This window comes from Nymphaea colorata, chromosome 6 (genome assembly GCF_008831285.2).
Source record: "Nymphaea colorata isolate Beijing-Zhang1983 chromosome 6, ASM883128v2, whole genome shotgun sequence".
NCBI lineage: Eukaryota > Viridiplantae > Streptophyta > Magnoliopsida > Nymphaeales > Nymphaeaceae > Nymphaea > Nymphaea colorata.
Window position 1 is genome coordinate 25,030,104 of NC_045143.1, and position 19,024 is coordinate 25,049,127.

The following is a 19,024-nucleotide window of genomic DNA, read 5'->3' on the forward strand; positions in this document are numbered from 1 at the left end:
AGGTGCGGAAGGGAGGGGGCGGCTTGGGTCTTGCCGTGCAAGAGGTGGGTCCGAATCACTTAGGCAGCGTTGACCTTGGCTGCCTTAGGACCTAGGGCTACTTTCCAGAAATAGAGGAAAGGAGGGTCAAGGGCACGGGTGGCCAAAGTAGGAGAGGTCGACTTAGGGGGGTTGACCAAGGGATATTGCGACAAGGACTTACCTAAATTAGGACAAGGGAGGTTACGGTAAGTCTATCTAAGGGGTGTTGACTTAAGCTGGTCAATGGTTCCTACGGGTATCAAAGTGGGTGAGGCCAGGTGGAGGCCACCTAACTAAGAAAGAGGGAGGTGAGAAGGACGCCAATTGCCATAGGCAAGGGTTGGCGGGGAGATTCTTTCCTACGGTAGAGGAGGAAAAGGGGCGCTCAATTCTAAACTGAAATGAGAGCTAAGAGACTTGCTAGAGAGAGACTAGCAAATAAGGATTCGACTCCAATTTCCTTCCTAAAGAATGAAGAGGGAATTGGCTCGGCTTTCTTCCAGTTGTTAGGAAGGGGAGGCACGTGGCCAAAGACAAAAGGTAAGACTTCAACGTTAGGCGCGTGGGGACTCCTTCTTCACGAGGGACACAAGGGGTGACTCGACAAGAAAGGGATTAGGCAAGAGCTAAAGGGGTAAAGCTGGCTAACACTCAAGGTAAGAGCATGAGGAGGCAAGGGGAGAACTCCATGCGAGAGGGACTAAAGTCGGTGGAGGAAAAGAAAGGGGGAAGTGCGATAACAAGGTTGGCTCCAACGTTGACAAGTGTAAACCGTGGGATCTACAGAGGAATGGTGTGCGACATAGAGGGGGAAAGCTGGCTCGGTTCAGGTGGGTAATAATTAGGGAAGGTGAGGTGGAGAGGAGCTAAGGTAAGATACCAAAAATGGAGGAGACGAGCTGGGGCAAGGAGGAGGTGGCGAATTCCTAGACCTCACTTCCAAAAGTTAAACGTGTGATGGCCTCTACGAAATCGGCAAGGGCTCTAAGGGCTGAGAAAGGTAAAACGTGTGGGGCCATGGTCTCGAGAGGGAGTGGTGACCTGGTGATGAGGCTTGGGGCTAACAAAAAGGAAGGGGCTCGGATAGGGAAGAGGAGGAGGTGCCGTTCTCACAACTCTCCACCAAAATAGAAATACGTGTGAGAGTCAACAAAAACGGTAGAGGGATTATGCGAGGGAAAAGGTGAAAACGCCAGGGGTAGGCTGCTCGACGAGGATGGAGGGACTAGCTGGTGAGGTGGCAGTAGCTGCAGGCTGGGATGACGACACGTGGCGACACCAATGGCTAAGATGAGAGGAAGGACTCGGTTGACTACAAGATTGGCAACAAAATTGGTAAGGAGATTGCGAGGAGAGGGATTTACCGGATTTGGGGGAATTCGATGGAGTCTTGGATGATTCTCGGCTGGGACTGAATCAACCAAGTGGGACAGGTGCTAGGTAAATCTGGGAGGCTAAGGGGATGGCTGACACGTGGCTCACTCAAGGGCTAGGATTAAACAGAAGAGAGAAAGAATAGGACTTACCAAATGAAGACCGGCGGCCAAGGAAGGTGCGAGCTAGCACCGGCGGCTAGGGTGATTTACCCTAGTGCGCTCCTCCAACAATGGACCAGAATACCCTCAGCTTGTTATTGAACAGTTCCACGGTCAGGGGCAGATTAGTCCATGCCAGAAAAGGGCCAAAGTCTGGCCGGAATCACAGAAAGTTAACCGGAAATTGCAGGGTTCAGGCCGGTCCTAAAACACGAGAACGAGTAGCCGGATGAAGCTCAAATTCAGCCGTTTGATTCCTTTTGATGGGGCATCTTCTTTTTTGTATTTCTTTCTTTGTTTTGACGCCTTTTGATGCACTTTGCAAGCCCTTTTTGCTTGCTGGATTTGTGCATCCGTTTTGCCCAAAAACGGAGGCAACCAAAGAGGCCCTTTTTTGAGGACGCTCGTGGGGAACCTTCGTGCGTAGCGTGAGGGAAAGAACTCAAGAAAGCCAAGGAGTTCTTGAGACGCGTAAGCAAGGGTTTAATTCTGTTTTCAGACGTGGGATGTGAGCTCAATCTCACGGGTTTACACCGAGGGATTGAAATCCATCTTCTAGCCGAACTCAAGATCAAAACCGAGCAACGTGTTGCTCACTAACTTTTCTTGTTTTCTCTTCGTACTAACCTTTTTCTCTTGCGCTACTTTGATGTCTTTTGCTGCTGCTACCAGGTCGCCCAAGTTGCTCCAGCCTTCCCGGGATGAAGACAGCCTCACAACCTTCTTTGTGCTTGAGAAGGAAGGCACCGTGCTTCAAGAAAATGCTCGTGGGGTATTCTTCGTGGTCCGTTGGAGACGCCGCGCGCCGGATCTTGCTGCTATCCTTAGGTCGTGATCCTTAGGTCGACGGGGAGAGGAAGAAACCAGAAAACAAGGTCCAGTGGAAGAGGGAGACCTTCGGTTGACAAGAGGGCTGAAGACGATGCAGATCTTCACCTTGGGGTTTGAAAGGTAGATGACGCCAAGAGAGATGACGTTAGGCTAGGGAGATGGTAGCACGTGGAACTCAGACCCATCCGGAAAAAGGTAAAGCAAGAGCTTGGGGACAAGCTCATTTTAAGGAGGGTGGATCTGTTACGAGCCAAAAATCCATCCATCTTGTAAGGGCTGAACCAAGGACCAAGCTGGGTCCAACTAGGCTCGTAAGGGCTGGATGTGAGTCCAGCAAGGTATCTAGGCCAGCTTCAGAGGAATACTTACAGCTTGGAGTTCTTGCAGTGGGCGGAGCAGGCGGAGCAACAACGGCCAAGCGTGAGCGAAATTGGATTAAACCTGAAGGTGGCTTTGATCCGTTTTTAGGACTTTCCCGAACTTGAACGGTCTAACCTATAGTCGAGTCCTAATCCGAGTTCGCACGAGGTAGTCTAGGTCGAACCTAGGCAAAAGGGGGTTGAGCCGGTCCTAGCTCAACCATGCGCCCAAGCAAGTGGATCCAAATGATCCACGGACCATTTTATTTGGACGAAGCCTCCATTAGGATTGAGTTATTGGAGCTCGTTTTTGGATCCCATGGAGTTCCGTTTTTGGACCCCATTGAGTTCCGTTTTTGGATCCCATGGAGCTCCGTTTTTGGATTTCATTTGAGTTCCGTTTTTGGATCCATTTGAGTCCGTTTTTAATTTGTTTCTTTAGTGAACCGGTTCGGAATGTGAACCGAGTTGCTTAGGCTATTATTTAAGTCATTGAATTCATGCAAATGTTATGCTTTTGAATAATGAAAATGAATTGAAGGAATTGTTGGGCGGAATGCCCTTTCTCTCTCTCGTACTCCCCTTGGCTCACCCCTCTCCCGCGGTGGTCTCCCTTCTTTCTTTGGCGTCCCTCCTCACCCATGGCGCAGCCTCTTCTCTCCCACTCGTCCTCAAGGATTCTCTAAGCCCTAGCGTCATCCTCCATGGCGTCCTCTTCATTCCAGCCCCTTAGGTGAAGGACGGCATCCCTTTACCCTCTATCCAGCCGAAGGTCTCGTCTCACCTACCTTACTTTCCCTTTCCCTTTACCCCACCGTCTCTAGCCCCTCTCACATGGAGACTTCCCCTCTCGCCACCTCGTGCTTCTTCCTTTAGTAATAACCAGCCTTACTCTTTAGCCCTTGCCTTTTCCATCCCTTACCTAGTTCACCCCTTGTGTCCGTTGCAAAGGAGAAGAAGGAGTCCCCACGCGCCTAACGTTGAAGTCTTACCTTTTTGGCATTAGCCACGTGCCCTCCCCTTTCCTACGAGCTAGGAAAGGAACTTAACGCCAATTCAATCCTTATACCTTAGGAAAGAATTGGAATCCCTTCCTTATTCGCTAGTCTCTCTCTAGCGATCCTCTTAGCTCTAATTTCCATTTTGGAATTAGACGCCCTTTTCCTCCTCCACCGAAGGAAGGAAATCTCCATGCCACCCTTGCCTCTTGGTAAGTGGCGTCCTCACATCTCCCTCTTTCTTAGTTAGGAAGTCGCCACCTGGCCTCACAACACCCCTTAGGAGCCACGACCCACTCGTGTCAATCTTCACTAGTTAGGTAAGCCAGCACCGTATCCTCCCTTGCTCTCCTCTAGTCAAGCCTTGACGCATCACTCCCTAGTTAACCTCTCTAGGTCGACCTCACCTACTTGGGCAACCTAATCCCCTTGAGCCTCCTTTCCTCTTATTTGGGAAAGTAGCCTAGGTCCTAAGGCAGCCAATGTCAACGCTGCCTAAGTGATTTGGACCCACCTCTTGCACGGCTAGACCCAAGCCGCCACCTCCCTTCCGCACCTTCCTCATTCCTTAGCGTCTTGACTTGATTCAAGTCAACCCAGCCGCATCTAAACCTAAGCCAGTCCTTAGTCCACCTTGTCCCTGCTAACCTTCAGCCTTGACTTAGCTCACCTAAGCCACGACCTAGCCAGGCATCCATAGTCGGACCTCCCTCGTAGCTAGGTCTACCCGAGCTCTAGACCGAGCTCTTCTCCTTTCCGTAGCTAGATTCTCCCGGGTTCTATACCGAACCCAGCCCTTCCGAAGGTCATCCCCACGCACAGCGGGACCCTTCCAGCTTCGGCTTTTCGCTTGCTGCCGCGCTTCCTTCACGGCTAGGCGGGCCTCTTCCAGCAGTAGCTCGTGACTCGCGGCTGCCTCTTGCTCACGGCCAGGAGGGCCGTAGTCCAGCAACACGCCCGGCGTCCTTAGCCGGCCATTTGAAGACTTCCGGTGTAACTTCCACCTCGTCGCGGGATCCAGTCCGCTACCTTCCTCATCCGGAATCCTCCTCATTTGTTGCTGCATTGCCCGAGGTCAGGGATTCACCTCGTGGCCACCTTTCTGACAGCCAAGACTAGCTTGGCCGGTAACGCCCTCTCACTCCCTTGTAGTTTCGCGGGTCGGGTGCACTTGCTTTCGTATTTGCTTGAGCCCGGCTTCGGCCTTGGTTGATTCCAGCGGTACCTCGACGGCCCTTGGCCTAGACATGATCGCTAATCAACGAGCCTACCTAGGGTATTGGGTGTGGTTTGTTACGAGTAGTTGTGGTTTGTGTGGTTTGATGGTTTGAATTGAGTGAGTTGCGAGAGTACTATTGTATCGCGCACGCTTGTACGGCCTCACATCCCTCGTAGTTTTCTGTAGTAGGTTTTGACTTAGTTAGGTTTTTTGGGATTACCCCTTCCGTGTATTCACGTCCTATTGGGTTTGCGCTGGGGTCCTGTCCGACCGGGTAGTTCCTTGTATTATTTGTTTAGGTTTTTGGTCTAGATCCCTCGAGGTGATCTTGGCAGTAGGACCTCGACTCCTTGGGTCGGACCGTTGGGGTCGGGATGCTAACAATTGGTATCAGAGCCAGGTTGAGGTTTCATCTGGAAAAATACACCCTATATATCATCCCCCCCTGTACCCGGATTTTTCAGAAATTGAAAATACTAGGTTATAAACATTTCTTGCATGAGAGTTGGAGCTGAGCAAATCGGCCATAAATTGCAATTTGTACTACCTATGCAACCATTTTAACACTCCTTCTAAAAGACAAATACCAGGTTATAAACATTTAATGCATGAGGGGTTATCCTAACTCTCCATGTACATAATCCAGGTTATAAACAATTAATGCAGGAGGGTTGAGGGGTGTGAAACACTTATTTCAATAATCATAACTCGAATATGAATGAGAGTTGACTAATCCTAACTCTCTGTACAAGTGGGTGGCGTGGCCCGCCCACTTGTGGGACTGTATGTCCGTCAGAGAGTTAGGATTAGTTAACTCTCATTCATAATTTGATGGATAGTTAGTAATTACCATAATCCTAATTCTCAGCATCTATAATCTATCAACTCTCTAAACTACCATCCCTCTAATTATTACTACAGCATCTAGAATCTATCAACTCTCTAAACTACCATCCCTCTAATTATTACTACAGAATCTATAATCTATCAACTCTCTAAACTACAATCTCTCTAATAATAATGTCCAAGTTATAAATAATTTTCCATAATCCTAACTCTCTTTGGGGCGTAGTAGTGGACGCCCCACAAGTGGGGTCGTAGTAGTGGACGACCCCCACTTGTACAGAGAGTTAGGATTATGGAAAATTATTTATAACTTGGACATTATTATTAGAGAGATTGTAGTTTAGAGAGTTGATAGATTCTAGATTCTGTAGTAATAATTAGAGGGATGGTAGTTTAGAGAGTTGATAGATTCTAGATGCTGTAGTAATAATTAGAGGGATGGTAGTTTAGAGAGTTGATAGATTATAGATGCTGAGAATTAGGATTATGGTAATTACTAACTATCCATCAAATTATGAATGAGAGTTAACTAATCCTAACTCTCTGACGGACATACAGTCCCACAAGTGGGCGGGGTCTACCTACCACGCCGCCCACATTTTGGGCTGTATGCCCTACAAGTGGGTGGGGTCTACCTGCCACACCACCCACTTGTACAGAGAGTTAGGATTAGTTAACTCTCATTCACATTCGAGTTATGATTATTGAAATAAGTGTTTCGCACCCCTCAACCCTCCTGCATTAATTGTTTATAACCTGGATTATGTACATGGAGAGTTAGGATAAACCCTCATGCATTAAATGTTTATAACCTGGTATTTGTCTTTTAGAAGGAGTGTTAAAATGGTTGCATAGGTAGTACAAATTGCAATTTATGGCGGATTTGCTCAGCTCCAACTCTCATGCAAGAAATGTTTATAACCTAGTATTTTCAATTTATGAAAAATCTGGGTACAGGGGGGGATGATATATAGGGTGTATTTTGTCCTTGTCCTAATTTAGGTAAGTCCTAATTAAGGAAGAAGCTGGCTCGGTTCAGGTGGGGTCAAGAGGGGTAAGCACGAGGTGGCAAGGAGCTAAGGTATGATACCAAAAAGGGAGGAGACGAGCTGGGGCAAGGAGGAGGTGGCACTCTCGTGTGACTTCCCTTCCAAGTTGGAAACCGCGTGAGGATGCTAAGGGATGCGGTAAGGCTTGACGAGGGAAGGGAGACCTCGTGTGGGCCAAGGGCAAGATTGGGGCAAGGGGAACGAGAGGGAGAAGCAAGACGAGGGTGGGTTCTAAGGATGACAAGTGGAATATGTGGGGCCTACAAAGAATTGGTTGACGAGGTGGAAGGAAGGAGCTGGCTCGGTTTAGGTGGGGTCATGATGAGGGAGCACGAGGTGGAAAGGGGCTTGGGTAAGATACCAAAAATGGAGGAGACGAAGTAGGGAATGGGTTTTGGTAAGTAGGAGGTGGCGCTACCTCAAGATTCCAACACAAAAGGAAATTTGCGTGTGGTTTCAAAGAAAGCGGTAGAGGACTTAGGCGATGGAGCAAGGAGAAAGCGTGTGGGGCCAGGCTGCTCGACGAGGGAGGGACTAGCTGGTGAGGTGGCAGGTGGAGTAGGCTAGGATGATGACACGTGGCGACACCAAGGGTTAGGATACAAGGGAGATTTCGGTTGACTAAAGACAAGGCAACAAAAACGGAATTGGGGGTGGCGCTAAGGATGGATTTCCTAAATCGGTGGGATGCGATGAGGGCTAAGGGGATATGCGAATGGGACGAGATCAATCAAGGAGGACAGGTGGCTGGGCTAATCTGGGAGGTCATGGGATGGCTGACACGTGGCTAAGGCAACGGCTGGGATTAAACAAAACAAGGAAGGAGAGGGGACTAATCAAATGAAGACCGGCAGCCAAGGGAGGTGCGAGCTAGCACCGGCGGCTAGGGTTGAACGCCCTAGTGCGCTCCTCCAAACAAGGACCAGAATACCCTTGATTTGTAACTAAGCTTTTCCACGATCAGGGGCAGATTAGTCCACACCGGAATTAGCCAAAAGCTGGCCGGAATCAACAGAAAGTTCACCGGATTTGCTGAATTCAAGCCGAGGCTAGAATACGCGATTAATCAACCGGATGAAGCTCATTTTTCACTATTTGATTCCTCTTGATGGGGCGTCTTCTTCCTTGTATTCTTTTCTTTATTTTGACGCCGTTTGATGCACCTTGCAAGCCCTTTTTGCTTGCTGGATTTGTGCATCCGTTTTGCTCAAAAAGGAGGCAACCAAAGAGGCCCTTTTTTGAGGACGCTCGTGGGGAGCCTTCGCGCGTAGCATGAGGGAAAGAACTCAAGAAAGCCAAGGAGTTCTTGAGACGCGTAAGCAAGAATTTGGTGCTGTTTTCAGCCGTGGGATGAGAGCTCAAACTCTCGGGTGTACACCGAGGGAGTGAAGTCCTCCTTCTAGCCGAACACAATAACAAATCCGAGCAACGTGTTGCTCACCAACTCTTCTTGTTTTCTCTACGTACTAACCTTAATCTCTTGCGCTACTTTTGATGTCTTTTGCTGCTGCTACCAGGTCGCCCAAGTTGCTGCAGCCTTCCTGGGATGAAGACAGCCTCACAACCTTCTTTGTGCTTGTGAAGGAAGGCACCGTGCTTTAAGAAAATGCTCGTGGGGTATTCTTCGTGGTCCGTTGGAGACGCCGCGCGCCGGAGCTTGCTGCTTTCCTTTGGCCGTGATCCTTAGGTCGAGGGGAAGAGGAAGAAACCAGAAAACAAGGACGAGTGGAAGAGGGAGAACTTCGGTTGACAAGAGGGCTGAAGACGATGCAGATCTTCACCTTGGGATTCGAAAGGTAGATGACGCCAAGAGAGTTGACGTTAGGCTAGGGAGATACCTTGAGGATGAGTGGAGGAGAAGAGGCTGCGCCATGGATGAGGAGGGACGCCAAGGAGAGAAGGGAGACCACCGCGGGAGAGGGGTGAGCCAAGGGGAGTACGAGAGAGAGAAAGGGCATTCCGCCCAACACAATTCCTCAATTCATTTTCATTATTCAAAAGCATAACATTTACATGAATTCAATGACTTAAATAATAGCCTAAGCAACTCGGTTCACATTCTGAACCGGTTCACTAAAGAAACAAATCAAAAACGGACTCAAATGGATCCAAAAACGGAACTCAAAAGAAATCCAAAAACGGAGCTCCATGGGATCCAAAAACGGAACTCAATGGGGTCAAAAAACGGAACTCCATGGGGTCCAAAAACGGAACTCCATGGGATCCAAAAACGAGCTCCAATAACTCAATCCTAATGGACGCTATTCGTCCAAATAAAATGGTCCGTGGATCATTTGGATCCACTTGCTTGGGCGCATGGTTGAGCTTGGACCGGCTCAACCCCCTTTTGCCTAGGTTCGACCTAGACTACCTCGTGCGAACTCGGATTAGGACTCGACTGTAGGTTAGACCGTTCAAGTTCGGGAAAGTCCTAAAAACGCATCAAAGCCACCTTGAGGTTTAATCCAATTTCGCTCACGCTTGGCCATTGTTGCTGGTTGGGCCTTTGGTTCTCATTCGTTGTTCTAGGCTGAACCCATTCCAAAGTCCGTGTAGCACAGATTGTCTTGGCTGGGCCAAGTATGCCTTTAGTATCCTTTGACGTGATACTCGTGCTGCTACTAGGGATAACGCTAGGAGGGGCTCCAAGTATCCCTTTTTCTGAAATTTCAGTCCTTGCACGTTCTGAAGGCTTGAGGGCGCCGATATTGGCACACTCCCGACTTGGCACTTCTATCTCTTCATCGCTTGAAGAATCCGTGCTACTATCATCTTCGGTTTCAGACGAAGTCTCTTCTTCGCTTTCTAATTCGTACTCTTTTGGCACTATTTTCTTAGGCGTCTTTGGAGAAGGGGAGGACTTTTCATCCTCACTAGACGAATCTGATTCAGTTTCAGATTCTGTAGTAAGCTCAGTCCGTCTATTATCGCTGGCTATTTTCTTGTTTCTGATCGCCTCTCTGTGATCCATCCTGGCGAGCATCGCGTTCATCTTGTTGACCATGCGCCCAAGCCTAACGGTCCTATGAATCATTCTGTTCAGAATTGTTGGAGTTTCATACGTCTCTGATACCAATTGTTAGGATCCCGACCCCAACGGGCCGACCCAAGGAGCCGAGGTCCTACTGCCAAGATCGCCTCGAGGAATCTAGACCAAAAACCTAAACAAATAATACAAGGAACTACCCGGCCGGACAGGACCCCGGCGCAAACCCAATAGGACGTGAATACACGGAAGGGTAATCCCAAAAACCTATCTAAAGTCAAACCTACTACAGAAAACTACTAGGGATGTGAGGCCGTACAACCGTGTGCGATACAGAAATGCTCTTGCAACTCACTCAAGATCAAACCATACAAACCACACAAACCATAACTACGCGTAACAAACCACACCCAATACCCTAGGTAGGCTCGTCGATTAGCGGTCGTGTCTAGGCCAAGGGCCGTCAAGGTACCGCTGGAACCAACCATGGCCGAAGCTGGGCTCAAGCAAATACGAAAGCAAATGCACCCGACCCGCGAAACTACAAGGGAGTGAGAGGGCGTTACCGGCCAAGCTAATCTTGGCTTTCATCAAGAAGGCCACGAGGTGAATCCCCAACCTCGGGCAATGCAGCAACAAACGAGGAGGACTCCGGTTGAGGTCGGCAGCGAACTGGATCTCGTGATGAAGTGGACGCTACACCGGAAGTCTTCAAATGGCTGGCTAGGGATGCCGACGAGTTGTTGGAATACGGCCCTCCTGGCCGTGAGCAAGGGACAGCAGCAAGTCACAAGCTACTGCTGGAAGAGGCCCGCCTGGCCGTGAAGGGAGCGCGGCAGCAAGGGGTGTGCCGAAGCTGGAAGGGTCCCGCTGTGCGTGGGAATGACCTTCGGAAGGGCTGGGTTCGGTATAGAACCCGGGAGAGCCTAACTACGGGAAGGAGGAGAGCTCGGTCTAGAGCTCGGGCAGACCTAGCTACGAGGGAGGTCCGGCTATGGATGGCTGGCTAGGTCGTGGCTTAGGTGAGCTAAGTCAAGGCTTAGGGACAGCTAGAACAAGGTGGACTAAGGACTGGCTTAGGTTCAGATGCGGCTGGGTTGACTTGAATCAAGTCAAGACGCTAAGGAATGAAGAAGGTGCGGAAGAGAGGTGGCGGCTTGGGTGTAGCCGTGCAAGAGGTGGGTCCGAATCACTTAGGCAGCGTTGACCTTGGCTGCCTTAGGACCTAGGTCTACTTTCCAGAATAAGAGGAAAGGAGGCTCAAGGACGCGGGTTACCAAAATGGGATAAGTCGACTTAGGGGGGTTGACTAGGTTGGCGCGTGAAGGCTTACTCAAAACGAAGTAAGGCTTGGCGCGGTTGGGACTAACCTAAGGCGACGGAATGGTGGACTCGGCTAAGACTTTCCTAGCTGGTGAGGGTTGACTTGGCTGGTCAAGGGTTCCTAAGGGGAGTGAAGCCAGGTGGCGGTTTCCTAACTAAGAAAGAGGGAGATGAGAAGGACGCCAATTGCCAAAGGCACGGGTTGGCGTGGAGATTTCCTTCCTTAGAGTGAGGAGGGAAGGGGGCGCCCAATTCCAAAATGAATTGAGAGCTAAGAGAGTTGCTAGAGAGAGACTAGCAAATTAGGAAATGATTCCAATCTCCTTCCTAATGAATAAGGAGGGAATTGGCTCGGCCTGCTCCCTAAATTCGTGAGTAGGGAGAGGCACGTGGCCTTTGCCAAAAAAGTAAGTCTTCAACGTTATTGCTCGAGTTCTCTTTCTCTTCTTCTCAACGGACACAAAGGGGACGAGCAAGGCAAAATGGGAAAGATGGGGGGGCTAAGGGGTCACGTTGGATAATACTAAAGTTAAGAGCATGAGGTCGCAAGGGGAGAACTCCATGCGAGAGGGACTAAAGACGGTGGAGGAAAAGAAAGGGGAAAGTGCGATAACAAGGTTGACTCCAACGTTGACAAGTGTAAACCGTGGGACCTACAAGGAATTGGTTAACGAGGTGGAAGGAAGAAGCTGGCTCGGTTCAGGTGGGGTCAAGAGCGGTAAGCACGAGGTGGCAAGGAGCTAAGGTAAGATACCAAAAATGGAGGAGACGAGCTGGGGCAAGGTGGAGGTGGCACTCTCGTGTGACTTCCCTTCCAAGTTGGGAAACCGCGTGAGGATGCTAAGGGATGCGGTAAGGCTTGACGAGGGAAGGGAGACCTCGTGTGGGCCAAGGGCAAGGGTGGGCTGTATAGGTGGCAGATGGAGAGGGACTGGGCTGGCGTGATGTTAGGGATATGATTTGGGAGTAGGAGGTGGCACCCTCTCACGACTTCTCCAAAATGGAAATACGTGTGAGAGTCAACAAAAACGGTAGAGTGGCTGTACGATGGAAAAGGGAAAGACGTGTGGGGCAGGCTGCTCGACAAGGAGGGAGGGGCCAGCTGGTGAGGTGGCAGGATGGGTAAGCTAGGATTAGGACACGTGGCGACACCAAGGGTGAAGATTAAAGGCTGGACTCGGTTGACTAAAAACAAGGCAACGAAGTTGGAAAGGGGATTGCGGCAAGGGGGAATCTACCGGATTTGGTGGATTACGATGGGCTATGGATTGATTCTCGGCTGGGACGAGATCAGCCAAGTGGGACAGGTGGCTAGGTAAATCTGGGAGGCTAAGGGGATGGCTGACACGTGGTATAGGCAAGGACTGAGATTAAACACAAAAGAGAAGGAATAGGACTTACCAAATGAAGACCGGCGGCCAAGGAAACGTGTGAAGCACCGGTGGCTAGGGTGTTTTGCCCTAGTGCGCTCCTCCAATGAATGGACCAGAATACCCTTAAGCTGAAATTGAACTTGTCCACGGTGAGGGGCAGATTAGTCCACGCCAGAAATAGGCCAAAGTCTGGCCGGAATCAACAGAAATTGCACCGGAGTTGCAGAATTCAGGCCGAGGCTAGAATACGCGATTAATCAACCGGATGAAGCTCGTTTTTCACTATTTGATTCCTCTTGATGGGGCGTCTTCTTCTTTGTATTCTTTTCTTTATTTTGATGCCGTTTGATGCACCTTGCAAGCCCTTTTTGCTTGCTGGATTTGTGCATCCGCTTTGCTCAAAAACGGAGGCAACCAAAGAGGCCCTTTTTTGAGGACGCTCGTGGGGAGCCTTCGTGCGTAGCGTGAGGGGAAGAGCTTCAAGAATGCCAAGGAGTTCTTGAGACGCGTAAGCAAGGGTTTAATTCTGTTTTCAGCCGCGGGATGAGAGCTCAATCTCACGGGTGTACACCGAGGGATTGAAATCCACCTTCTAGCCGAACTCAAGATCAAAACCGAGCAACGTGTTGCTCACCAACTTTTTTTGTTTTCTCTTCGTACTAACCTTTTTTTCTTGCGCTACTTTGATGTCTTTTGCTGCTGCTACCAGGTCGCCCAAGTTGCTGCAGCCTTCCCGGGATGAAGACAGCCTCACAACCTTCTTTGTGTTTGAGAAGGAAGGCACCGTGCTTCAACAAAATGCTCGTGGGGTATTCTTCGTGGTCCGTTGGAGACGCTGTGTGCCGGAGCTTGCTGCTATCCCAAGGCCATGATCCTTAGGTCGAGGGGGAGAGGAAGAAACCAGAAAACAAGGTCGAGTGGAAGAGGGAGACCTTCGGTTGACAAGAGGGTAAAGGGATGCGTCCTTCACCTAAGGGGCTGGAATGAAGAGGACGCCATGGATGATGACGTTAGGGCATGGAGATCCTTGAGGACGAGTGGTCGAAGAAGGCGTTGCGCCATGGGTGAGGAGGGACGCCAAGGGGATTAGGGACGCCAAGGGTGAGGAGGGACGCCATGGGTGAGGAGGGACGCCAAGGGGATTAGGGAGACCACCGCGGGAGAGGGGTGAGCCAAGGGGAGTACGAGAGAGAGAAAGGGCATTCCGCCCAACACATCAAACTGAAATCAGGGCTTTTAGAACTGAGAATGTTCCCATGCAGGTCATCACTCTTCGCCTTACAAAGAAGAACTATTTCTCGTGGTCGCCTGCTATGACTATGGGGATTGCTGGCCATGGTCGGATGGCCTATATCGATGGGAGCAACCCCGAACCAGCAAGAACAAGTGATGTGTGACATACTTGGTTTCTTGAGGATAATTAAGTGAAAACTTGGATTGTCAATTCCGTTTCCGCCGATATTCAGCCCCTTATCCTTCAGAAGAAGACTGCTAGAGACATGTGGGTGGTCCTAGAGCAAATGTATGGCCAAAAGAAAACGGCAATTCGTACTTACCAAGTAATGAAGACAGTCTATGGCATTCGACAAGGGAACTCTTCTGTTGCAGAGTACTATGGGGCTTTGAAAGCCAAGTGGGAAGAGCTTGACTATCATTCTGATATTCCTTGGCATTGTCCCCATGATCAGGCACTTTATGTTGCTCATGAATGGGAAAACAGGGTGTTCTTCTTTTTAGCAGGTTTAAATGATGAATTTGAAGGTGTTAGAAGCCAGATTCTGAATTCAAGGGAGGTGTCTAGTATTGAAGATGTGTACTCCTGTGTTGAAGCGGAAGAACAGAGACGGCTTGTTACAAAGGAAGGGAAGAGGGAACTTGTACCCTATCACGAGAGATCCGCTCTCGTGAGTCGTGGTCTTAGCGGCCCGTCTAGATCCCTTCGCCGGTGCACTCACTGCAAGAAGACAGGTCACACCGTGGATTATTGTTGGGATCTTCATCCAGAGAAGAAGGGAAACAAAGGGAGGTCTTCTATTGGGAGGACGCCTGTGTCTGAGGTGCAAGCATCTAGTGGAGAAAAAGTCTTCATTTCTACTGACCAACTTCGTGAACTAAGGGCTTATTTGGGCAGGATCGATGTCAACAAGATTGAGACCTCAGAGGAAACTACAGCTAATCATGCTCTTGCAGTTATTGGCAATCAAGGTAACTCTTCTATGGGAGAATGGATTGTCGATAGTGGTGCTACTCATCACATGATAGGTAATCCAAAATTGTTTCATGAGTATAAGTTGTCCTCGGGAAAGGAACGTGTTTCTCTTGTAGATGGTTCCTCTACTTGTGTGGCAGGCGAAGGCACTCTGTCCTTGTTGGACAAATTTCATGTGCAGGGCGCTTTACATGTTCCCCAGTTTCCTTTAAATCTCTTGTCAGTCAGTAGACTTACTAAAGAATTGAATTATGAACTTATATTCTCTGCCGATCGCTGTGTTTTGCAGGACTTGGTGACAGGGAAGAGGATTGTGATTGGTTTAGCTTCTGATGGATTATATCGTCTTCCCATACGTGTGGCTACTGCTCTGTTGACAGCGATTCGCAAGACAGATAAGAGAAGAGAAGATTGTCTTCAGTCTTTTATGTACTGGCATGAATGTTTTGGGCATTTACCTTTTGGGATTTTGAAACATTTGTTTCCAGACTTGTGTTCCTCCTTTGATTTGTCTTCCATTTCTTGTGATGTTTGTCAGTTTGCCAAACATGTGAGGGCTTCGTACCCTCTTTCTTCTAGTTGTGTTAATGAAGCTTTTTCTCTGATTCACTCTGATGTATGAGGACCTTCAGGAATTTATACCCGTCAAGGTTTCCAGTATTTTATCACTTTCATTGATGATTTCTCTCGTGCTACATTTGTGTACTTGTTAAAAGACCGCAGTGAGGTTCCTCGTATCATCGAGACATTCATTCTTCTTGTGCATACCCAATATGGTGCGAATGTTAAAACTTTCAGGTCCGATAATGCCCGTGAATACATGTGTCAGCCTGTTGAGGAGTTTCTTAGACAACGGGGGATTGTTCATGAGACATCTTGTAGTTACACCCCCCCTCAAAATGGGGTAGCTGAAAGGAAAAATCGTCAACTTCTTAATGTCACCAGGGCTCTTTTGTTTCAGAGAAATCTTCCTAAACACTATTGGGGTGATGCAGTTCTTACTAGTGCCTATCTTATTAACCGCATGCCCAGTCGTGTTTTGAATGGTAGGACTCCCCACTCGTTGCTTCCTGGCAGTCGTCCACCACATCAATTCATTTTCATTATTCAAAAGCATACTGATTACATGAAATCAAAGACTTAAATAACTTCCTAATCAACTCGGTTCACATTCCGAACCGGTTCACTAAAGAAACAAATCAAAAACGGACTCAAATGGATCCAAAAACGAAACTCAAATGAAATCCAAAAACGGAGCTCCATGGGATCCAAAAACGGAACTCAATGGGGTCCAAAAACGGAACTCCATGGGATCCAAAAACGAGCTCCAAAAAATCAATCCTAATGGACGCTATTCGTCCAAATAAAATGGTCTGTGGATCATTTGGATCCACTTGCTTGGGCGCATGGTTGAGCTCCTCGTGTTTTTGGTTGTGTATGTTTTATCCATGATCACAGTCCAAATGTCAAGAAACTTGATCCTAGGTCTATCAAAGGTGTCTTTGTTGGATACTCTCCTACGCAAAAAGGATACAAATGTATTGATCCTATTACTGGTCGAGTTTATGTTACGAGAGATGTTACCTTCTTGGAACATGCCTCTTACTTTGGTGAGAATCCTCTTCAGGGGGAGCAGTCTGTGGGCAGGAAAGAGTATTCTCAGAGACAGGAACTTCAGTTTATAGATTTTTTGGACTACAAGAAAGCAGAATCACTTACTACTGTTGATGTGCCTGAGAAGGAGGAAAGGTGTGACACTAGCATTGAGAAGGAAGACCCTCAGTTGTTTGGACAGTTCTACTCTAGACGAGGTACTCGGACAGAGATGATGACTTGTGATGCTAGATCTACTTCCAATCCCAATGCCACTCCTTCCCTAGATGAACCAAGTCCTACCGTGGAGACCGTGGAGACTCATGATGACGTTGAAAAGAAGAATGAAGATCTTCCCATTGCCCTGAGAAAGGGTGTCAGGTCATGTACTCAACACCCCATTGGTAATTTTGTTTCTTATTCCAGACTTGGAAAAGATTACAAGTGGTTAGTTTCTACTCTTTCTTTGGCTGTGATTCCCAGGACTGTTGCTGAAGCTCAAAGTGACTCCAAGTGGGCTGATGCAATGAAAGAAGAAATAGATGCCCTGAGAAGAAATTTGACATGGGAAGTGGTGAAGATTCCTAAAGCCGCTCACTTAGTTGGATCCAAATGGGTGTATACCATCAAGTACAAACCAGATGGGAGTGTTGAAAGATATAAAGCTCGACTTGTGGCCAAGGGATTTAGCCAGAAATATGGAATTGATTACTTGGAAACCTTTGCTCCTGTTGCGAAAATGAAGACTGTGAGGGTGGTTATATCCCTAGCTGTGATGAAAGAGTGGAAGATGTATCAACTGGATGTTAAGAATGCATTCCTCAATGGTGACCTCGAAGAAGAAGTATATATGCATATGCCTCCAGGATATGCAGAAAAATGTTGTAAGCTGAAAAAGGCCTTATATGGCCTTAAGCAATCGCCCAGAGCGTGGTTCGAACGACTGAGAAGAGTGATGATACGTCATGGATACAAACAAGGAAATGGAGATCACACTCTGTTTGTGAAGAAGAAGGAGAGCAGGGTTACTCTCCTGCTGGTCTACGTTGATGACATGATTGTCACAGGAGATGATGAGGAGGAGATTATCAAGCTAAAAGGGTTACTGGCTACAGAATTCGATCTCAAAGATCTTGGCAAGCTAATGTATTTTCTTGGTATGGAGGTTGCTAGGTCTAGTACTGGTCTTGTACTAAACCAAAGGAAATACACATTAGATCTGCTGGAAGAAACTGGTAAATTGGGATGTAGACCTACTCCTACCCCATTTGACACTGGGCACAAGTTGAGTCTTAGAGATGGAGAGCCTCTCTGTGAAGAAGACAAGGGAAGATATCAACGTCTGGTTGGGAAGCTGATTTATCTTACCCTCACGAGACCTGATATCACCTTTGCGGTGAATGTTTTGAGCCAATTCATGCATGCACCAACTGATGCACATCTGAAGGCTGTGGACAGAGTGCTATGCTACCTGAAGAAAAATCCTGGCAAGGGACTCCTGTATGTGAAACAAGAGACTGTGGAAATCGAGGGCTATTCTGATGCGGATTGGGCAGGTTGTGGTGATACCAGACGATCTACTACATGGTACTGTGTCTACTTAGGAGGAAACCTTGTTGTATGGAGGAGCAAGAGACAAGATGTTTGCTCTAGATCCAGTGCAGAGGCAGAATATAGGGCAGTTGCTATGGGAGTGTCAAAGTTACTATGGTTGAAGATATTGTTGACTGACATTGGAATAGAGATTGAAGGACCTATGAAGATGTACTGTGATAACAAGTCTGCAATCAACTTAGCCAACAATCCTGTTCTTCACAACAGAACAAAACATGTTGAAATTGATCGTCACTTCATTCGAGAAAGAATTGATGCGAAAGAGTTGATCTTACCTTACATGAAGTCTGAAGACCAAACTGCTGATGTTCTAACGAAAGCTCTTCCTTCAGCTTCATTTGAGAGGAATGTATCCAAGTTGAGCATGTTTGATATGTATGCCCAACTTGAGGGGGAGTGTTGATAGATTGTATGTTTCGGGTCCGGATCCATACCCGACCCGCCTTGTAGCCCGTTTTGGGCTCTACTTAAGTCATGTAACCCTAATCCTTATGAGTTAATGATAATCTAAGGAGAGAGAGAGTCTGGCTGCTAGTGGGCACCAACTCCTTCTCATTCGTGGTTTTTTCTCCCTCGTGTTGAGGGTTTTCCATGTTACATCGTGATCGTTGTTTCTCTTCCTCTTCTTGTTCGTATTTCTACAGTATTTCTACTAGACTAGCCCAAGTACTGGACCCCGCCCTTTGTTCAGCCAGTCTATTCAAGGGTGAATCACATACTGCAAACTGGTCAATTCTTTCGATCACCTTATTTTCTTGAAGCATGTTTGGCATCTTTTGTCAGCTTCTTGTTTTTTAAAATGACAGAGTACCATGTATCAAGCATGTAGCACATAGAAAGAAGTGGGAAGTACCTTCGGTGAGAAATACAGGGGTAGATCCATAAATATTGAAAAGCTTTCAGTTATGGCAAAGTCATGCATCATGACCGGTGCAGATATTGTTATGGGCACAGGATCAAGCATGACACCTTCCTTTGTAATAACTCGATAAGTAATAATAAGGTGAGGTTGTAGAGTAGCCAAAAGTGAACATTTCACCTGTACCAATTGGTAAGCACAAGCTGTCA

At 48.0% G+C, this 19,024-nt stretch overlaps 1 protein-coding gene across 1 annotated transcript in view; it reads right to left on the reverse strand.

Annotated features, from left to right (window-relative positions):
- LOC116256640 (carotenoid 9,10(9',10')-cleavage dioxygenase 1-like) overlaps positions 1-19,024 on the reverse strand; it is a 63,749-nt gene that overhangs the window by 8,808 nt on the left and 35,917 nt on the right. Inside the window, exon 9 of the mRNA XM_050078482.1 lies at positions 18,810-18,995. Coding sequence (XP_049934439.1) covers positions 18,913-18,995 — 83 coding nt within the window. The 3' untranslated portion in view covers positions 18,810-18,912. The remainder of the gene's footprint in view (positions 1-18,809; positions 18,996-19,024) is intronic.